Below are 18,460 nucleotides of genomic sequence, written 5' to 3' on the forward strand. Positions count from 1 at the left end.
ACAAGGTGACTCAAAGGTACAAAATGCTAATGTGCTTGATCATGTTGATTCATATGATGAGCTTGTTAGTAGACTTGCTAGCATGACCATGTCTTTAGAAAATGAGAAAGTTAGAACATTGAAATTGGAAAATGAAAACTCATTTCTAAAGAATTTATTGAAGAACATAAGCACTTACTTGATGTTCTTAAATCTTCACGCGAGGAGCTAAAATTGGCTCATAAGGAACTTAGTGTTACTCATGATAACTTGGTACAAGACCATGCTTTTCTCACTAAAGAGCTTTCAAATGAATAATCCAAAACTAGTGAGAGCTCATCGCATGGGTCAATTGATCAATCACATATTGTTACTAACCCTTGTGATGTAGGAAAGAAGCATGTATCCACCTCTTATGATGAATTATTAGCTATGCCATGTTCTTCAAATTTAGATGCTTGTTCTTCCTCTATGTTTTATGAAACTAACATTTTGAAGGAGAACAATGAGCTCAAAAATAAAGTGAAGAATTTGAGCAACAAGTTAGAGAGGTGCTACAACTCAAAAGTCACCTTTGAGCACATGTTGAAGACTCAAAGAAGCTATGGTGACAAGTGTGGCGTCAGCTTCAACAAGAAGAGCATGACCAAGGGTGAAAGAAACAGAGAAAGAAAGATGAAGAAGCAAGAAAATGAGAGACTATCTCATTTCATGTGCTTCAAATGCCATGAAGTGGTACGTCTTGTAAATGGTTGCCACAATGAAGAAAAGCTGAAGATGAAGAAAGAAGAAGAGAGGCTAAAATATGTCATGTGACAGAACCGCCTAATTTATACAAGATCAAGTACGACTGTCCCCGCTAACACGTTGACACACACATACTTTCACTCATATAAACCCGGTAGTCCGCCGAGTGTCCCGAAAGACCTCGGTAAATCAACATCACAACCAAGATCGCATGATTAAGCAAATACACATCACATACACAGAGTTGCAGCGAAAATAATATTACAATGGGTTCATAAATAATAGTACAAGTTTGGGTTTCAAAATCGCTTAGTGAAAACAACATATCTTTCAAAAGATTACATTAATATATGTTCCGAATACATTGCTAGCATAAGTGACATCATCAGACAAAAGCATATAGATGAGAAGTAACTATAGGATCACCGAGCCCACCGTGGTTAGCCACCATCTTCAACAGGCCAAGAACTTCACCTGCAACATGGTGGGATAAACCCTGAGTACTCGAATGTACTCAGCCAGACTTACCCGTCGAAAACCAAAACAAATGACACCAAGGATCATGCATAACTTAATTTAGTGGATCTGGCTGGGCAACCTTTTTGCATAAAAGCTTGAGTAACCATTAGCATTATTCACCTGTACTAGCAGTGACTTTTAGCCATTACCTACCATCTATATTAGCACCTGTACTAATCAATCACTTAATTAAGTTGCAAACAATAATAACCATATCAGGTATTTCATGGCTCATTATCATAATCATCATCATCATCATCATTTAACCATATCTTTAAATTTAGTGAATCTACGTTGCCGCTGCTCAGTCAAGTTCTCACTATCCGGGAGAGACAGCGATTCGAATCGATTCCTATCCAGCTGGAGGGGTATTCCTAAACACCAACCCTGCTTCCCCCGTCAGGGTCGCAAACAAGTCACTGTTGGTACAATTCAGGAGTCGCGAGTCCGAACAGTGCCGCAAAATCAGAGAACCACTCTGCCATGAGTGCTCGGTGACTTAACCCGCCCTTGGGCTTACGCCAATGGCTCCCTGCACATCCTTACTTCCATCTAGATTGCGGACCCCTACTCGCGTCCCTGGCCTGAATCGAGCTACTAGGCTTCGCGGTCGGAACGACTTATCCGGCCAGCTAAGTGTTAGGCTGCGTTCAACATGACATGATGACGTACAGCGTATCGGTCCTTAAACGACTTAGACGGGGATAGATTCACACCCAAGACCTCCATGCCTTGTTGCTGCACTACCGTCATCCCGTCCGGTCTCCATTCATTATTAACACATGGTTCTTTTTCATGATAGCAAATATAGCCAACCATGACTAGAGGTCATCCTACATCTCGCAGGTGACAGGAAATCACCTGACTTCTACCGGTCTAAGCATAGCTAAGCATCATTCGATCCTACACTTAATTAGGATTCATAGGATTTTATCTGGACAAGGTAAGGATATAATGCAACAATTAGTTCCAACCAATTCCTATACTTAATGCATCATCAACAATAAAAGATACTCAAGATATTTGTAAAAATATGGGAGACTTAGAATACTCTGGGGCTTGCCTAGGATCCAACACTAGGTTAGTGTTTGTTAGACGACACTCGCTTGGTGAGCATCTCCCGTCCTAGCACTTGTCTAGTCCTTCCACCTTTGGGATAGGTCCACCATACACCGTCTTCGGGTTCGGCTCCAATATCACGTCCTTCACGTGGTTCATCTAGCGCACCTAGATAAGATGCAAGATGCATGTGTATGAATGTGATGAATGGTAACACAAGATGCATCACATAAGCATTCAAGACAAACACAAGATTATGCAAGACATAGACACCAATAGCTATTTAACTAACATCACACAACTAACTATAGAGAGCAAGCACATCAAGCATGACACAAGTTTAACAAGGTCACAAGTATCATAACTTGACCATCAACAAGGGCATAAGCCACACTTAGCAACACATGGAGTAAACAACCACAACTAGCATATGTCTATTTTTTGGATTGGAAACAACAGCTTCATGTTTAGATCATAACTAGAGTTATACAAATCCAATAGCCATACAACAGGACATTCTGGAAAGCTTATAAAATTTTCTACAATTCATCTTTAATCATCTTACCATGATTCTCAAGTTAACTAAGTCAAATATATCCATTTACAGAAACTGGTCTAAACAAGACAGAGAGCAATCAATTCTGTAACCCAACTTTAAACAGCTGTAACTCTTAAACTACTTGGTCCAATAACACCAAATTTTAATAGAAGCTAGATACATAAATTATCTATAACTTTTGTATAAATAAGTTTCACAACAAAGCACATTATCATGAAGAACTTTGCTAAGTTCCCAGATATATCCATAAACCACATCGGCAAGAAAATAATTATTAACTTATGTTGCAAACACATAATTGGGCAAAACCAACTTTACCAATATTTCACACATGACTAAAGAACACCAGAAAGCATGGTGCTCACCTCTAAATAATTTTTCTTAAAGCATTTCTTAATTTATTTAGACATCAAGGTGTATTTATGAACATATACCAAAAATGCATAATAAATTCTACAAAAATTACAGTAGCTCACATATCCTCTCAATAGTCTACTATACAAATTTCATACAATTTGCATAAGTATAGCTGCCTCTACAAAAAAAGACAATTTGCTATTGCAAGAAATCATGTGAGAGCGAGATAAACCAATAACTCACTCATACTTCACCCAATACTCATGAAATTTTTACCACACATCAACTATCACATGAGTAGCATACTACAAAAATTTCACTTCATTTGGAGCCCTAGATCTGCAGTTATGGAAAATAACAAATTCAACTAGCATTACAACCTTACTGCACAAATCTATTTTTACCACAAAATATTGAAACTAAAACATGCCATATTATAGATCTAATGCATAGAGAATTTCACAAGGATTCCAAAAAGTTCTCATTTTCTATTTTATGAATTTCCTGTGAATTACTATGAATTTCCAAAGATTCAGCAAATTTACTGCAAATAGGTCCTTATCGGCACTATTCATTTGAGTCACAGACTTCGCAGTTAGATCCCTCCCTTTCATCAAATTCTTGCGCGAGGTCCTTGGTCAGAAACCAGAGCAGAGGATGGTCATACTCGTGGCTTCGGCCGGCAGGGACGGCACCGGTGCCGGTGGAGAAGGACAGCGAGAATCACGGGAACCACGCGCACCCGTGGGACTGCATGGCGCGGCCGGGGACTGCCCGTGGCGGCCTGACCACGGGAGTAGGCGGCACCAGCGTCGAAGAAACGGGCAGCCCGACGGTGACGGCCTTCCAGCGGCGGTGAAGTGGCGGTGTAGTGCCAGGGGGCCCGCGCGCACCTGCTGGTGGCCATGGCTTGCTCTGTGATAGCTTGAGGCAGCGTGGCCACGCGTTCAGGCGGTAGCCGCGACAGGCGCTCCGGCGGCGGCGTGTTACAGGCAGTGGTACCGCCGGGTAAGGAGGCGTGGCGAGGCAGTGCGAGGTGGGGAAGGATCCTGGGTGGTCGATTGGGCAGTAGGGTGCTTAGTGGCGGTCTGACATGGAGCTCCGCTCCCTGTCCATGGCGGACACCGGCGAAACAAGCAGAGAGACGAGGTGAATGGAAGAGGTAGAGGGAGGAGGAGAATGGAGAGGGCAAGGGGCAGGGCTCGACTTTTCTCGTCTCCACGCGGCGCGAGCGTTGGTGAGGTGGCGCACAGGTGAGGCGCGAGGAGGCCACGCGATGTTGCGCACTCTGTTCCGATCGGCACTGCATCATCTAGATTCAAAATTCTAATACCACCCCAAAATACCACTGAAGCCTGATGTTCATCCCTCCATATCTCCTAAACCACTTAGTTTTGGCACAATCCGTAGTAATCAAAGTTGTAGAGCTACACAATAGCTCCAACTTTTCTTAAAGTGTCGAAGTCTGATTCGTCTTGGTTTGATAGATAAAAGGATCTAAAGTGGGATACACGAAAACTAAAATCATGCATTCAGTCACCCCAGACTTAGCCAAATTTCAAGTGCTGAAAACAGCTGCTGATTCAAAGTTTGAGCCTCGGTTTGACTTGCTTACAAGCTGATCTAGCTCTTGGTCCAAACATAAAGTTTGTTGTACATAACATGGACTCCAACTTTTATTTAGCTTCCACTGCCATGCAAACAATCTAAGCTGTAGTTCAAACCAAGTCAAAGTAGCATCACTATAAAGCTTAAATCACCCTTTTTGATCTATTGGAGCATTTTCTGGCCACATGCTCAACATGAACCCTTCATAACTTTTGTCCATGAGTGCAAGTAGAGTTGTTTGAGCAAGGTGCCAAGGTTTGGTTGACTTCATAGGTTTCCATCCACTTGATAAAGCAATTCATGCAAAGATATGGCTTATCATTTCATGTGACTTTTTGATTCCAAACTTCATGAAACTTTTCCATGGATCAATATAGATGGACATTGATGTGAGACACATGAAAGAAGTACATCCAACATTACTCAAGCATACTTTTTGGAAAGGGCAACATGTAAGCAATAGTGCATGGTCCAAGTTTAAGTGGTGGCTCATTTTCATATGTTTGACCTAACATCTCCAACACCACTTAACATGTCATGGTTGAGCTCAAACCCATTGCTTAACTAGTGACAAACACCTGAGGTGTTACATGTCAAGTGCTTCAAGTGCTGCACATGGGGTCATCTCACCACAATGTGCCCAACCAAGCAATTAGTGAAGCAACAAGTGAAGCCTCAACCAAAGCCACAAGATGAGCAAGAAGTGACACCCCAAGAGCAAATCAAGATCAACCATGAAGATGGTAGTGACTTGATGATGATGAAGAAGGAAACAAGAAGGGGTGGAAAGGCAAGGACTCCAATGCATAATCAAGATGCCAAGATGATGAGCAAGACTCAAGATGAGAAGAAGAAGCTAGTTCACATCAAGTGTCATGCATGTGAAGATTTGGGCCACCTAGCTTCAGGTTGTCCAAACAAGCTTGAGAAGAAGGCTCAAGCAAACAATGAGAAGCAAGGCAATGAGAGGCAACACATGAGCAAGGAAGAAATGGCTCAATCAAAGAGGAAGTGCTACTCATGCTGGGAAAGGGGACACATGGCTCATTCATGTCCCCTAGGTAATACTTCTAAACCTATTTCAATTGATGATAATTCTATGCTTAGGAAGGATGGCAATGGTACCTTATTGGTTGCAATTGCAAAACATCCCACTACTCATACTAAGGCAATGCGTAGGTATGTTGCTCCTAACTTGAGAGGACCCAAACTTGTTTGGGTATCATCAAAAAGTGGATGAATGTGTATAGGTACTATGGCATTGGAGACTTGATTCAATTGATTTATCATTGTTTATCATACATCGAGTAAAGTATTGAAGCTTAGTGCTATTCTATCCCAATGCCAAGCCAAGAATTAGTAAAGTCTAAATATGCTACAACATACAAGTGTCATGATTCAAGTTGTGGATGATTCAATGGATTATTTGGTGGCTTGCAAATATATGAGTTGAATCTTGATAATTGGATAATCATAAGCTAACCAAGGTATATCTCTAGTTGATCTCATTCCTTTGGGTGCATATGTGTTGATTGAATTGGATAAATATACAATATTGCTTCCTATAAGATGTTTGAATGGATAAATGGTTAGTAATCAAGTTTGGATTGATTTATGTTGGATAAATTCATGAGATGACTTTTAGTAAGTGGATTGAATGGATATATATCTTGTGACAGTGTTCAAACAAGTCTATTTTAAGTTTGATTCACATTCGATGAAGTGTAGCTCAAGTGATTGAAATATGTCCTATATTTGAAAATCTGAGTGAGCTGAGATTAAGTCTGAGTTTGAGTGATCAAATCTATTTGGATTGGCTTGAAATTTGGTATGCATTCTATATACTTATGGTGCTAGTTGCTATATAAACTTCATAAGAATTGGATAAGAAATGCTTCGGTTTTGGAGTAGATCTTATTAGCTATAGTGCAGCAGTTTTTAGCATGGAGCAGTGGTGGAAGATTTGATTGGTGGCAGTTCATATGAGGTCAAATGAAGCTCAATTTTTTTATAGATGCTAGATGACTTAGTAAATCACATATCCACCAAATTTTATGATATTTGGATCTGTATATTGGGAGATATGGATTATTCTTTGAAGGGTATAAAATCTACCTAAAAAGTGACAATTATTGGATTAATCAAGAGTCACTTTGATTGAAAGGTCCTCAAGTTGAAAACATATTTATAAGTGGTTGAGGTACCTAAGTTTGGTTTTGAGATGAGCTAGAAGCATGACAAGCAACGAGTACAAGACCATTTGATTGTGGAGTGTTTTTGACACACATTTGGTACTCAAATCGAAGATCAAGATCAAACTCAAGATGAAGATGAAGTTTAAGTTCTAGTAACTATTGGAAATCATTAAGTAGAAAGAAAAGAACTTAAACAAGTAGAAAGAAAAGGACTTAAAGAGGGATGCAAGGTTCACACAAATTTAAGTCTATCATATGGATCAATCAATCAAGTCATTTCAAGTGGGTGTCAAGAATGGTTCTTTGGAGAGAGGTCACTTCTCCCTATTATAGGGGCTTGCCGCCTTTTGTAGGTAAATCAAGTGTGGTACTTGAAAGGCTAACATGGAAGTGGTGATCTAAGGGACATTCGAGATGCTTAGTTGAAGCAATCAAAAGGGTTGATCTAGAAAGCAAGCAACACCCATAGGAGAGCAAGTCAAGGAATTTCAAGTGGTATTCTCACATATGATGATCTCAAAGCAAGCAATGACAAATGATGAAGCAAGCCAACCACAACAAGAGTTAGTGCACTTGATCATATAAGTGGTTCTCATTTCATATGGGTGAAGAATGGATTTCATTATTGATGATTGGTCTTCACCAAGCCTATAATTGGACTTCACATTGCTATTTCGGAGCGAAATTAGAAACTAATGACTATCATCTACTCCAAAAATAGCTTGGTATCATTGTAATGTGCATGATGACTTTGATTTTGGATTTATATAACAAGATTTGGGAGCTGAAGGCGGAGCCCAATGTTACAACAAACAAAGAACATCTGCAGGAGGAGAAAGAGATTATGCCACAGATTGAAGAAATGGCCAGGGTTCCAATGAAGAAATGTGCTTCATGTTCTTCTTTCACCTATTTTGTACTTACCTTAGTTCTTGGCATGTTCATTGGCAAGTTATTTAGTTCACCGCAGTAGATTCAAGTATCAATTTATGATGTGTCGGACTGAAATCTGTCACTTTTGTACAACTATTGTTAAACTAAATGCAAGATGATTATCTAGGTGTTCAATTTATTGAAATGTAAATGCTAGTACATCCAAGTATTCAATTGATGTGTCGGACTGAAATCTATCACTATTGTATAACTATTGTTGAACTAAATGCAAGATGATTAACTAGGTGTTCAATTTATTGAACTATAAATGATAGTAGATCCAAGTATCAATTGATGTGTTGGAGGCATCCTACTTCCCTGTACACTAGGGCTCTAGTATAGGGGCAACCAATTTATTGAACTGTATATACACTCCTTCGGTCCTACCACACCTTCCTCCCATTCCATTCCCTACTCTGCTCCCATGCTCTGCTTCACCCTGCTAGCGTCGGATGAAAGGTAGCCTCTCGCGTGCTCACTACTCCTTCAGCATCCAACCTCAGTCAGGCGCATAAATCTTCAGCGCGCCAGTCCCTGCTTCTCTGCTTCCATCAGAATCTAAGGTAACTGCACTAGATCTGCTCCTCCTTCATCGGATTCTATATTCCTTGTATTGCTCTCTCAGTGCTCTCTAGCGCCTTCACCTCCAACCTAGCTACAAGTAATTTTGTTGGATCTGTAGATGAAAATGCATCTTCTCATTCTGGAGTTTGTGGCCTTGTATATCCATGGAGTGCAGCTTGTGAGCCTTATTGTCCTCAGTATTGGTTCACCAAATCAGTGCTTTATGAACAAAGTCGATGAGCTAAATGAAAGTGTACCAATGGATGTGGACAGGGTTGTAGTGGTCAAGGCTCGGGATGACATGGAGATTGACAACGATCCCGTGGAGGACCGACAACGATCTACAGGATATTATGGAGATTCACAACGATCCCATGGAGGTCGACTAGGATCTACATGGAGAATGATTAATTATACAACCAATGATGTACATATGAAGGCCTTTTAACTTTTGCATAGTGTCGGCCCAATTAGTATCTTCATTTTAGCTTTCGGCATGCTTGTTAGCTTGGTAGTGTCGACCTACTTATTCGGTATGAATGTATGGAACTCAAGTTGGATTCCTTTCAATCCGAGACTACTGGCATTGTGCTTTCCTTATGTTTTCTAAGTGTGTGTTTTGGCCTTCGCCTCGATGTAAATCTGTGTGTCTTATTATTCACCATCGAACTCAAGTTGGCTTTCTTTCAATCCGAGTACTGGAATTATGCTTTTCTTAGTTTTCTAAGCACGGGATTGTGTGCCTTAGTGTTCATCACCGTATCATATGATGGTCTCCGGGTGGTAATAGGACCCAGCCACTGGTGATGGTACTGTGCATTCACCGCCGCTTAGTTGCAAAATTTCCAATCCCGCGTTTGAACCCTCCCGCGCGGAACTGATGAAAGTTCGATTCCAGTGTGTCGTAAAAGTTACGTAGAGAGCAAGCAACCTACTCCAACACCCCCCTAACCCCCCACCCCCACCCCCACTGCCGCCCTCCCCTCCCTCACATACACGTAGCTTTTCTTTTCCTCATTGCTGTTGTTCGTCATCGCCGTTCTAGCTCATCAGCACTGCTCAGCCCTTGCTCCGCGCCAGTGCACATCGTCGAATTGCCTGCACAGATCCACCGGCAAATGAGCTGCTGCTATCACTGATGTTGCCACTCGTGCTCACCGCCGCCAGATCCAAAGGCAAGTGTAATAAGGCCTTACTTGCATCGCCGTCCCTTCTCCTCGAAACTCATCTCTTTACTAATGTTTATTGATGCAATGCCACGGCAGGGCGGCCTCATCTCTTCGGTGGGTGGTGTCCTTCCAGATGAAGGAGGCCCGCAACATGAGGAACGTAGTGGACAACCTCTCAGACGATGTGCTTGCTGACATCTTCAGCTACCTCCCCGCCCGGTCCTTGTACTGCTGCAAGTGTGTATGTCGCTCGTGGAGGCCCATCATCTCCGACTCCTATCAACGTAAGAAGCTTTCACAGACTGTCGTCGGCTTCTTCTATGGCAGCTGGTGGAAGGGCAATTGCCACTTCACCATCATCACCGGTGAACGGTCCTCCTTGTCCTTCCCCCTTAAAAAAGTTCTAGTCTCAAATTGTTGTAGCGGCCTCGTCCTTTGCTGATGTGTTGGGCCTGATAGATTAAGTCGCTATGTTATCTGTAATCTAGCGACCCACAAATAGCATGTACTGCCGCGTAGCATCCGTTCTATTGATCAGGCTCGCTTAGGTTTTGACCCAACGTCCATGTGATTGAATTTGTTGAGGTGGAGGGTGCGTGAGTAGGTGTGGAGATCTACCCATCTAAAACTGCAGCATGGATATTTAAGGAATCTGAATAGGGCGAGGGTAGTATTATTCTACGTTTAAAATCGAGAAGTGTTTTCTTAATGGGTTTATGCACATGCTTAAGTACTCTACAATAGTTGTTGTAGATATGGAGGGAAAGACATGAAGGACAATTCATAAACCAGGTGGTGCTGAAATGTCCATCCATCAAGCTCAAGGTCACTTGTGTGTATGTTGTGCTGATTTTCGCAATAGGTCTTGGCTTTTAGTGTGGATACTTGAAGACTATGGTACTGATAACTGGAGTTTGAAGCATGTTGTGGACACAGAGGAACTATTTGGACGCATGAATATTAAAGTTGATTCTGAGCTTTGTGATGAGGAGTATAGAGTAATTACAGTTCACCCAGAATGGAATTTTATTTTCCTTGTTGGGAAGGATAGAACATTGATTGCATATGATATGGATCGCAGAAAGGTTCATGTCATCCATGTCTGTGTCCTCCGCTTTTGTAGATCAAGAGGGCGTTTCCATATGAATAGGCCTTACTATCTTTCTTATATTTTCTTGTTCATGGAGTCATTAGCAGAGCAGTAAAGATGCATTTCCTGTATTTCGTTGTCACTACAGTTTTTGTTCAGGTAGACAGTTGTTTTCATTCTATGTATGTATAAACCAATTTTGGCTTGTTAACTAAAGGAATGGTATATTTAATATTATTAATTCTGCTGCTTTGTTCAGGTTGTGGATCAGAGATGAATAAGAGGGGTTCCATGGTGCATTGGCTACCAATCCGAAGGATGCACTAATTATATTCATTTGCCTTGCAAGCAGGAGTGCCACATAGAAGGAGCACAGCTACGTCGTTTCGTTATGTAAGTTCGTATACATAAGTACCTTTAGTATGCTCTATGTACCGCTTGTGTTAGGACATCAGTTGAGAAAGATGTTATGACAGCATCCATTGCCATTGTAAAAAGTACTCTTGTTTGTAAACATGATTTATGTATGTAATGATTATATATCTATATGCTTTGTGTTCATGAAGCTATTAAGGGCCCAGCTGAATTAGTAACTATTGTGAAACCGGATGAAATTCTGTCACCATTGCTATACGTATGATGCAGCAGGGATCAAAAGTATATCACCGCCGAATCATTTAGTAACCCGACACCGACTAAACGATCCATGACCTTTGTACTGGTGGAATCATACGCTGAAGCGATGGTGGTGTTAACCTCTACACAAGCGTCTCGGTCATCGAACCGACAGTGAACCCGCACCGTTGACAGTTGGATCGAAGAACAAGGCGACGGTGCTGGTGACCACTACACAGGAGGTTGATGTGCCCACACGACGGTTTTGATAGCCTCGACACAGTCGGATCATTTGCCAATGCGGCGGTGTTAGTGTACATCCACAACCGGGTCGTGCTCCAATGCGACTGGAGTAAGGACCTAATCATGGACGGATTATAAGCTAATCGGCGGTGTTAGTGTACGCCACAGTCGGTCCTAGATGCCGACGGTGAAGGCTATGACCATCACTGTCGACAGCTTACTGCCGAGGCCAAAATTAGACTGTGATATGGGTTACGACGCTGCTGTAAAAGGTGCGAGTATAGTAGTGTTAGCTTTGCCCTCTGCGTATTTTGAAGGGTCGAAGTCTTGAGTGCTTAAGCTTTTCATTTAGTTTCACCCTTGCGTACCGGCCTACGTGTCGGCCGACACCGACGATGCGGGTGGGCAGCTGTTCTAGGCAAGCGAAGCTGACAGTCTAGCCGCGCTACACCGATTCATGGGCTGACAGGGCCTTCTTCAACAAGTTCTACCTGGCCGATGTTGTCGAGGACGTCTGAGACGGTTCAGCTACATCGTCTTTATGCATGTTCTACTACTACAACCACCACTACGTGTCGTTCGATACCGCCGAAGTGAACGACGCAGGCGGGCATAGCTGATGTTGTAGCTATGTTGTACCGGCCGACCGACGAGCGCTACCTACATCTACACCAGCACCACATGCATGCTACTTGTGGAGCGCAAATATATCAGGGACCTGTATTTATATTTTCATTAAATATAAATAAATATGTGTTCCCGTCTCTTTGTTTCTTTTGAGTACTTTAGTACACCGGCATGTCCCACGTTTTTTTATTATATGCACAGAGAGATTCTTAGTGATTTTTCTGTCCAAATACCCATAGGTCTCTAATTCAAGTAGAGGACTAAGTTCCTGAGGTGCAAGGCCTTCTGTTCTCTGCAGTTGGTCGTACAAGATATTTCTTTTATGTTCCTTGGCCAAAAAAGAAAAAATGTTTACCTTTTAGGAATAGTTGACATGGGAGGCAATCGAATTTGATGGCCTGCCATGCTTACCTTCTGAGCTTTGCTAATCATTGTGACGATAATAGAGCTCTTCTTCAATACAAGCATTAAAAAGAAAAAGTTACCCATCACTATATTTATCTTTACTTTTTTTTCATATGGCCTACCAATAACATTAAAATCTCCATCAATTAAAAGTGGTTTGTCATTAAAATTGCACAAAGCGCAACACTGGATTGTCGTTCCTAATAAATCGGCCGTTGCCGTTGTGTTAAATTCGATGGTTCGGTACCTGGGTGGCTGTCCGGTCGTGCTTTGCCGGCCGCATCGATCAAAAGCTCTCCTACGACGACGCATGGTATAGGGTCAGCGTCAGGCCACACGCACCTCGTCGTCCGTGCCTGATGATCATGCATTCTTTCTCCGCGGAAAACGACCATGCACTGGATCACTCTCTTCTCTTCGGTCTCGAGTCGAATATAGGGTCATCATGGGTTGATAATTTGGAGTTGGCCTAGCTAGCCTACACGTGGATAGAAGGATAAGCTTTCACCATTATCATTTACGGAATTACGGTGGTAAAGGGAAACCGAGCTCCAATCTTTTCTCGTCCAAACCTCAATTCGCCAACCCGCCCAACCGTGTACTCTTTGAATATTTATTCACACTACCACTTAGGGTATGTTTGACAGGGCTCCTTGTAAGGGTCTTCTCTTGAGGAGCCTGTGGCTCCTCCAAAACGACTCCGTCTCCTCTGTTTTTCATTGAAAAACGGCTCCTCCAGGAAAACGTTTGGCAGGGCTCGAAGGAGCTAGAGCTGGAGCCAGGAGAGGAGCCTTGCTAAACAGGCCCTTAGTCGCATCAGGTTGCAGTGATACATGATGTCATAGTCATAGTTGTTCTTGTTCATGAGCATTATTTTCTTCACCATAAACACAAGATCCTAAAATCCACCTAAACCCTCTCCCAGTTGCCAACTTTTTTCCCCGTGGGTGGGAAAACACATTTGAGGCCTTGTTTGGATGTTATCGGATTCATCTCAATCCACATGTGTTGGTGTGGATTATAATAGAATTTAGTTCAAGTTTCACTTCAATCCATACTAACACATGTGGATTGATACAAATCCGACTAGATCCAAACAAGGCCTGAGATGGAAGGAGGATCGTTTAGGGTGCCACTAAATTTCGGGTGTTGGATAAGATTATTGTTAGTTTCTTTTCATATAAACCTTACTTTTTACTATAGGATGCTAAATATGGACACTCTTGGAGATAGTTGTATCTAAAGTAACTTCGTTCAACAATTTACCACCCGCTTGATTGAGTAGCAATTTTTTTTAGCGTCCTAGCCACTGCTCACACTCCCTCAATCACCAAACATGTCATTTAAAACCTATACCTGATAATGTATTTCATGGTAAATCTAATAACACTTATTAATATTATCAATATTATTTCTTTTGTTTTAATAAACTTAGTCAAATGTAAGATGGTTTGACATTCTTTTGGGGCAGATAAGAGCGAGCAATTGCCACTCGAAGATTGTCATAATGCATTTTCGTTTTCCAAATGTATCCACTTAAAAGTACCATCAACATACAGATTAGGAAAGGAAATTATTACAGGGGAGAAAACTATAAACAACTGAAGAATTCTCGCAATCATAGTTTCCAGTAATTTCCACGCTAATACATCACAAAAAGCGAAGCACTCAAGCACCTACAGTCCAACCAGTTAGTCTAAAGATCAAAGTTTCAGTATGAGTTCCCTGCAATTTCAGTTGACCAGAACATCCTTGAATCGAACGGCCTCCTACATAGTGAAAGACAGGAAGGAAATTTATTGGTATACTTGTTGTGTGCAACAACTCGTTCTGCCATATACTATACTTGGATGCGAAAAAATGCAATGAGATTCTTTCAGTGGATGTCATTGCTGGATCTGCTTTAGCTTTTCTTCTTGGTTTTCATAATCTTCAAGCCTCTTCAACCACCGCAAACCGAGATCACAGCCTGCCTCAGCTGCAATTTGAAACTGTTCTTTCGCTAGCTTTATTGGATCCTGCTGCAGGGTCCTTTTCTGCATTTTCCCAGTTGATGGACTCTTGCCTGAGTTGAATCTCGTAATCACTTCAGGTATTTCAGCACCTGAAAACAATTGCAATGTTAGGTGGAACGAATAATTAATTTGTAATAAGATGTTACATGCTTTAGAATGCCAAAAATAACCAATATTCCACAATCAATGATGCAATAACGTGTAACTAAGTTACCCAGACACTATAGTTATCTCACAGACCTTTAAGAAGCAAGGATCCATATGCGATAGCAGCACCAGCATGTCCCTGGTGATGGTCAGAGTTCAAGTCTCATAACACAAACCACAATCAGGTTATGTATAAGTACGAGAAACTGAACTTTGAACATGTAATTCATATCATACTATCAATTATTTAACTTTGTTGGAAAAACTTGACACCTTTTCTGAAGCTCTATGAAAACACCACAACGCAGAAGCTATATCTCTCTTAACACAGTCTCCAGTTAGATATACAGCACCGAGAAGATATAAAGCGGCAGGGTGCAGCTGCAATCAAGGAGTCAGGTCAAAATAAAATAGCCCTGACAAATGGCACATCAGAAAGCACAGGATCAGCATTCAGGTAAGCAGCACACTGCATACCTGATCAACAGCTTGCTCAATGTAATGGAAAGCCTGTTGATCTGACTGAACATAGTCACTTCTACATTAGCAACAGAGACAAACCATCAATTAAAATGAACACAAATTCCATGAATATCAAAAGCCCACTGCCTAACAAAAAACTAGGTATGAACTGTGAAAACCTCAATTCTTAGTCGACATCCAAGTTCATACTGTGCATCTGGATCACCCATATTTGCAGCTTCAACCAACAAAGCAGCACCACTGCACACGTGAAAAGGGAACAGCTTTTAATTCACATGGAATTCTATTGAGTCCAAGACATGTATCATGAGATGGCAGCAACAAAAACAAATGTTCCAAAAAGAAGACAGCAATAGGCAAGGTCGGTTTTACTTCCTATTGTATTTTATGGCCTAATTGAAAAGTGAGCAGTTTTTAGGATGATCCAACTTCAGCCCTTTCTCTTCCAATTTTGTTTTATGTCGAGTTGCTAATTCCAATACATTTGTCTCCCAATGTAATTCAATTGAATGCTAAGGTAGCAAACTTTGAAGCAACTAAATGGTGCATAATACTATTCTTGCATACTCCATAACAGAAATATATTGTTCGCAGCACGGCAGCAGTGACCTACAACAGCCAAATCTCAACCACTTCAAACAGACTACACAATAGTGAATGGTGATTACTGATTACTATTGAGGCTTCTCACAGCTTGTGGGTGACTGATGAGATTTCAACCACTAAACCACTAAATACGTAGTGCCCTATTTCTCTAATGCTACCCTATAACTTGTAACCATTGATCAAGATTCATGGGCATAGTTGCATCACAGTACAAAACTCTGCACTTCTATACACTAAACTTTCAATTGCAATGACACTTTTTGGATGGAAATAGGAGGACACAAATAGTTGTCTAGCATAAAACATGTGCTGCGCAGCATACTAGCCATATCAATAACAAGATCAGTATGTGAATGCAAGGCTTAAACAAATTATGTAGGCCTAAAAAATGAATTTAACTAATTCTAACACCATGCTATATTTTGAAATAGAGTTAAGATTGATAAATTAAAAAAAGTCTTGTTAACTAATTCTGATAGATATTAGGCACATATGAATCAGTTGCCAACTCTGCTAGCTAATTCACAATCCTAGAAGCCTAATATAGTAACATATTTACCATCTAAATGATACATAGTGGTAACATATAGCAGCAAATATATGATGAGCAGCATGCCTGCTAGTGTAGAATGCATAACCAATATCAAGTTTCTGAAACCATAACACTGATAATACATAATACTTCTACCGTGCACTAATCAATGGTTTAGGACTCAATCAACTTAAAAGGAATATGTAAAAGAGTTGTCAAAACAACAACAAAAGCATTGACGAAACTATTTTCGTGCATTTCCACGTGCCTGGAAGCAATAGAACAGAACATAGCAGCAATATAATTTACATGACATAAAATAGCCAAAGGGCCTCTAGTCCAACTGGTTAGAGCGTCCCGGCAGCACTCCTCAGGTCCTGGGTTCGACTCCCCGTGGGAGCGAATTTTAGGCTGGGGTTAAAAAAATCCCCTCAGTCTGTCCCACGCCAAAGCACAGGTCTAAGGACCGGACCGTTCTCACAGGGCGACGGTGCCGCTGTGTAAGGGTGGGGCAGGGGTTCGGGGGTTTTCTAGGCCTGCGTGAGAAGGTCTTCTTCTTAATGCAATGCCTGGGGGTGGTCATACCCTCGCTAGGTCCAGTTTTTTTTATATGACATAAAATAAGCACTATGTTAAAATTACAAGAAGTAAAGTTACTCACACTGCCTTACAAGCACCAGGAACATGATACTTGAAGTGCATTTTGCCCAGCCAATACCTCGCATGTGTATTATCATTGTCAATCTCCAAAGCCAGTTCAAAGTTTTCCTTAGCGCCCTTTACACATGAAGAAAGTTACGAGATGTTAAGATCATTAGTTAAAAAACAAGAATGTCAAGCAGGTGGCCATGAGACTATGAGAGGTACAACTTAGAAGGTTAAGCTGGTTAAATAACAAGGTCAGTGTGATCTAGTGGAATATCTCCACTACACAACTCCAGCTGATTAATTCACGGAATATCTAGAGAACTCGTTACCCCAAGTTCTCTGCCAATGCTGGAGATATCACAGATTCCACCTAATAGGCTACAATCTGTGAACCTTTTTGTGTGGATTAGGTGCTCCTTCATCTTATTGTGGAGAAATGGGGGCAGAAAGGAAGATAAACCCTAAGTCGATGACGCGGTCGACCTCCTGGAGCGCACTCCATCCCTTGGCCACCAGCTCCATCGCCTTCTTGTTCCTGTCGTGCATCCACCTCTGTAACCAGACACCAAAATAAGAAATAGACCGCGTCAGGCATATCTGCTCGTCACCAGCGCCACCAGTATAAAACATAGCTATCATCAGATGAGATCCACCCACGGCCCACTCGACGCGCCCTAACCTGTGGGTTCAGTGCGGCGGCGAGCTGGCTGGCGCGCACGGAAGAATACGAAGACGAGGCGGCGGCGGACAGCCGCCGCGCTGACGCGACGAGCATGACGGCGTGTCGAGCGAGGAGAGCGGCACGGAGGCCTAGCCGTGAGCTACAGCTGGTGCTCTGGCGGAGACGCCCTCCCGTCGTCTTCGTCTTCTTCCAGCGGCTGCGGCCGAGGGGAGCGTGGAAGCAGTGGCGGCCGCTCAGGCCGTCGACAGCCCGAGTCGCTGACCGGTGGACCCCGCTCGAGGCTTCGAAGCCTCAAAGCTCGCCGGATTCATGGGCCGGGCTGAGCTTACTCGAAATCAAGGCCCGAAATTGTACCGTGACACTGGACCGGGTTATACGGGCCTTGGGCACCTTCCGTTTTTCCCCTTTCTTTACTGAAAAAAATCATTTATCCAACTATTGTCATGGTGTGATTTTTCTCCTCAAACTCCAAAATTGAACATCTTACATCTGAACTCTCAAAAATGTTTAAACTAACTCTCTACCGGGTTTAGAAGTGGTTTTAAGGCGGTTTCATCTTTTTAGTTAAAAACTCTCATAAATGCCTCATAAGGTTTTTATAAATCATGAAAATGACTATAAATTTATAAAATTTCTAATAAAAATTATAGAGAAACATTGGGACATGATAAGCCTAAT

General features: G+C 41.9%; 1 protein-coding gene across 2 annotated transcripts; it reads right to left on the reverse strand.

Annotated features, from left to right (window-relative positions):
* Positions 1 to 14,235: 14,235 nt before the first annotated feature.
* LOC136471367 (uncharacterized) lies at positions 14,236 to 18,056 on the reverse strand. 2 transcript variants are annotated; one of them, XM_066469092.1, is made up of 8 exons: positions 17,780 to 18,056; positions 17,584 to 17,652; positions 17,114 to 17,229; positions 15,473 to 15,554; positions 15,309 to 15,368; positions 15,105 to 15,212; positions 14,925 to 14,970; positions 14,236 to 14,773 (listed from the first exon to the last, which is right to left on the reverse strand). In XM_066469092.1, the coding sequence occupies exons 1-8, from the start codon at positions 17,873 to 17,875 to the stop codon at positions 14,556 to 14,558; spliced, it is 795 nt and encodes a 264-aa protein (XP_066325189.1). In that variant the 5' UTR covers positions 17,876 to 18,056; the 3' UTR covers positions 14,236 to 14,555. The 2 variants fall into 2 exon arrangements, with proteins under 2 accessions (XP_066325189.1, XP_066325190.1); XM_066469093.1 differs by having other exon boundaries at positions 17,561 to 17,652.
* Positions 18,057 to 18,460: the final 404 nt, after the last annotated feature.

This window comes from Miscanthus floridulus, chromosome 8, assembly GCF_019320115.1.
Source record: "Miscanthus floridulus cultivar M001 chromosome 8, ASM1932011v1, whole genome shotgun sequence".
Classification (NCBI taxonomy): Eukaryota; Viridiplantae; Streptophyta; class Magnoliopsida; order Poales; family Poaceae; genus Miscanthus; species Miscanthus floridulus.

Coding starts and splice junctions, on each gene's coding strand:
- LOC136471367 (XM_066469092.1), bottom strand. CDS start 17,875: ATGCTCGTCGCGTCAGCGCGGCGGCTGTCCGCCGCCGCCTCGTCTTCG. Junction 17,230..17,583: donor GATGGAGTGCGCTCCAGGAG/GTCGACCGCGTC, acceptor TCATGTGTAAAG/GGCGCTAAGGAAAACTTTGA. Junction 15,213..15,308: donor TTGAGCAAGCTGTTGATCAG/GTATGCAGTGTG, acceptor CCTTGATTGCAG/CTGCACCCTGCCGCTTTATA.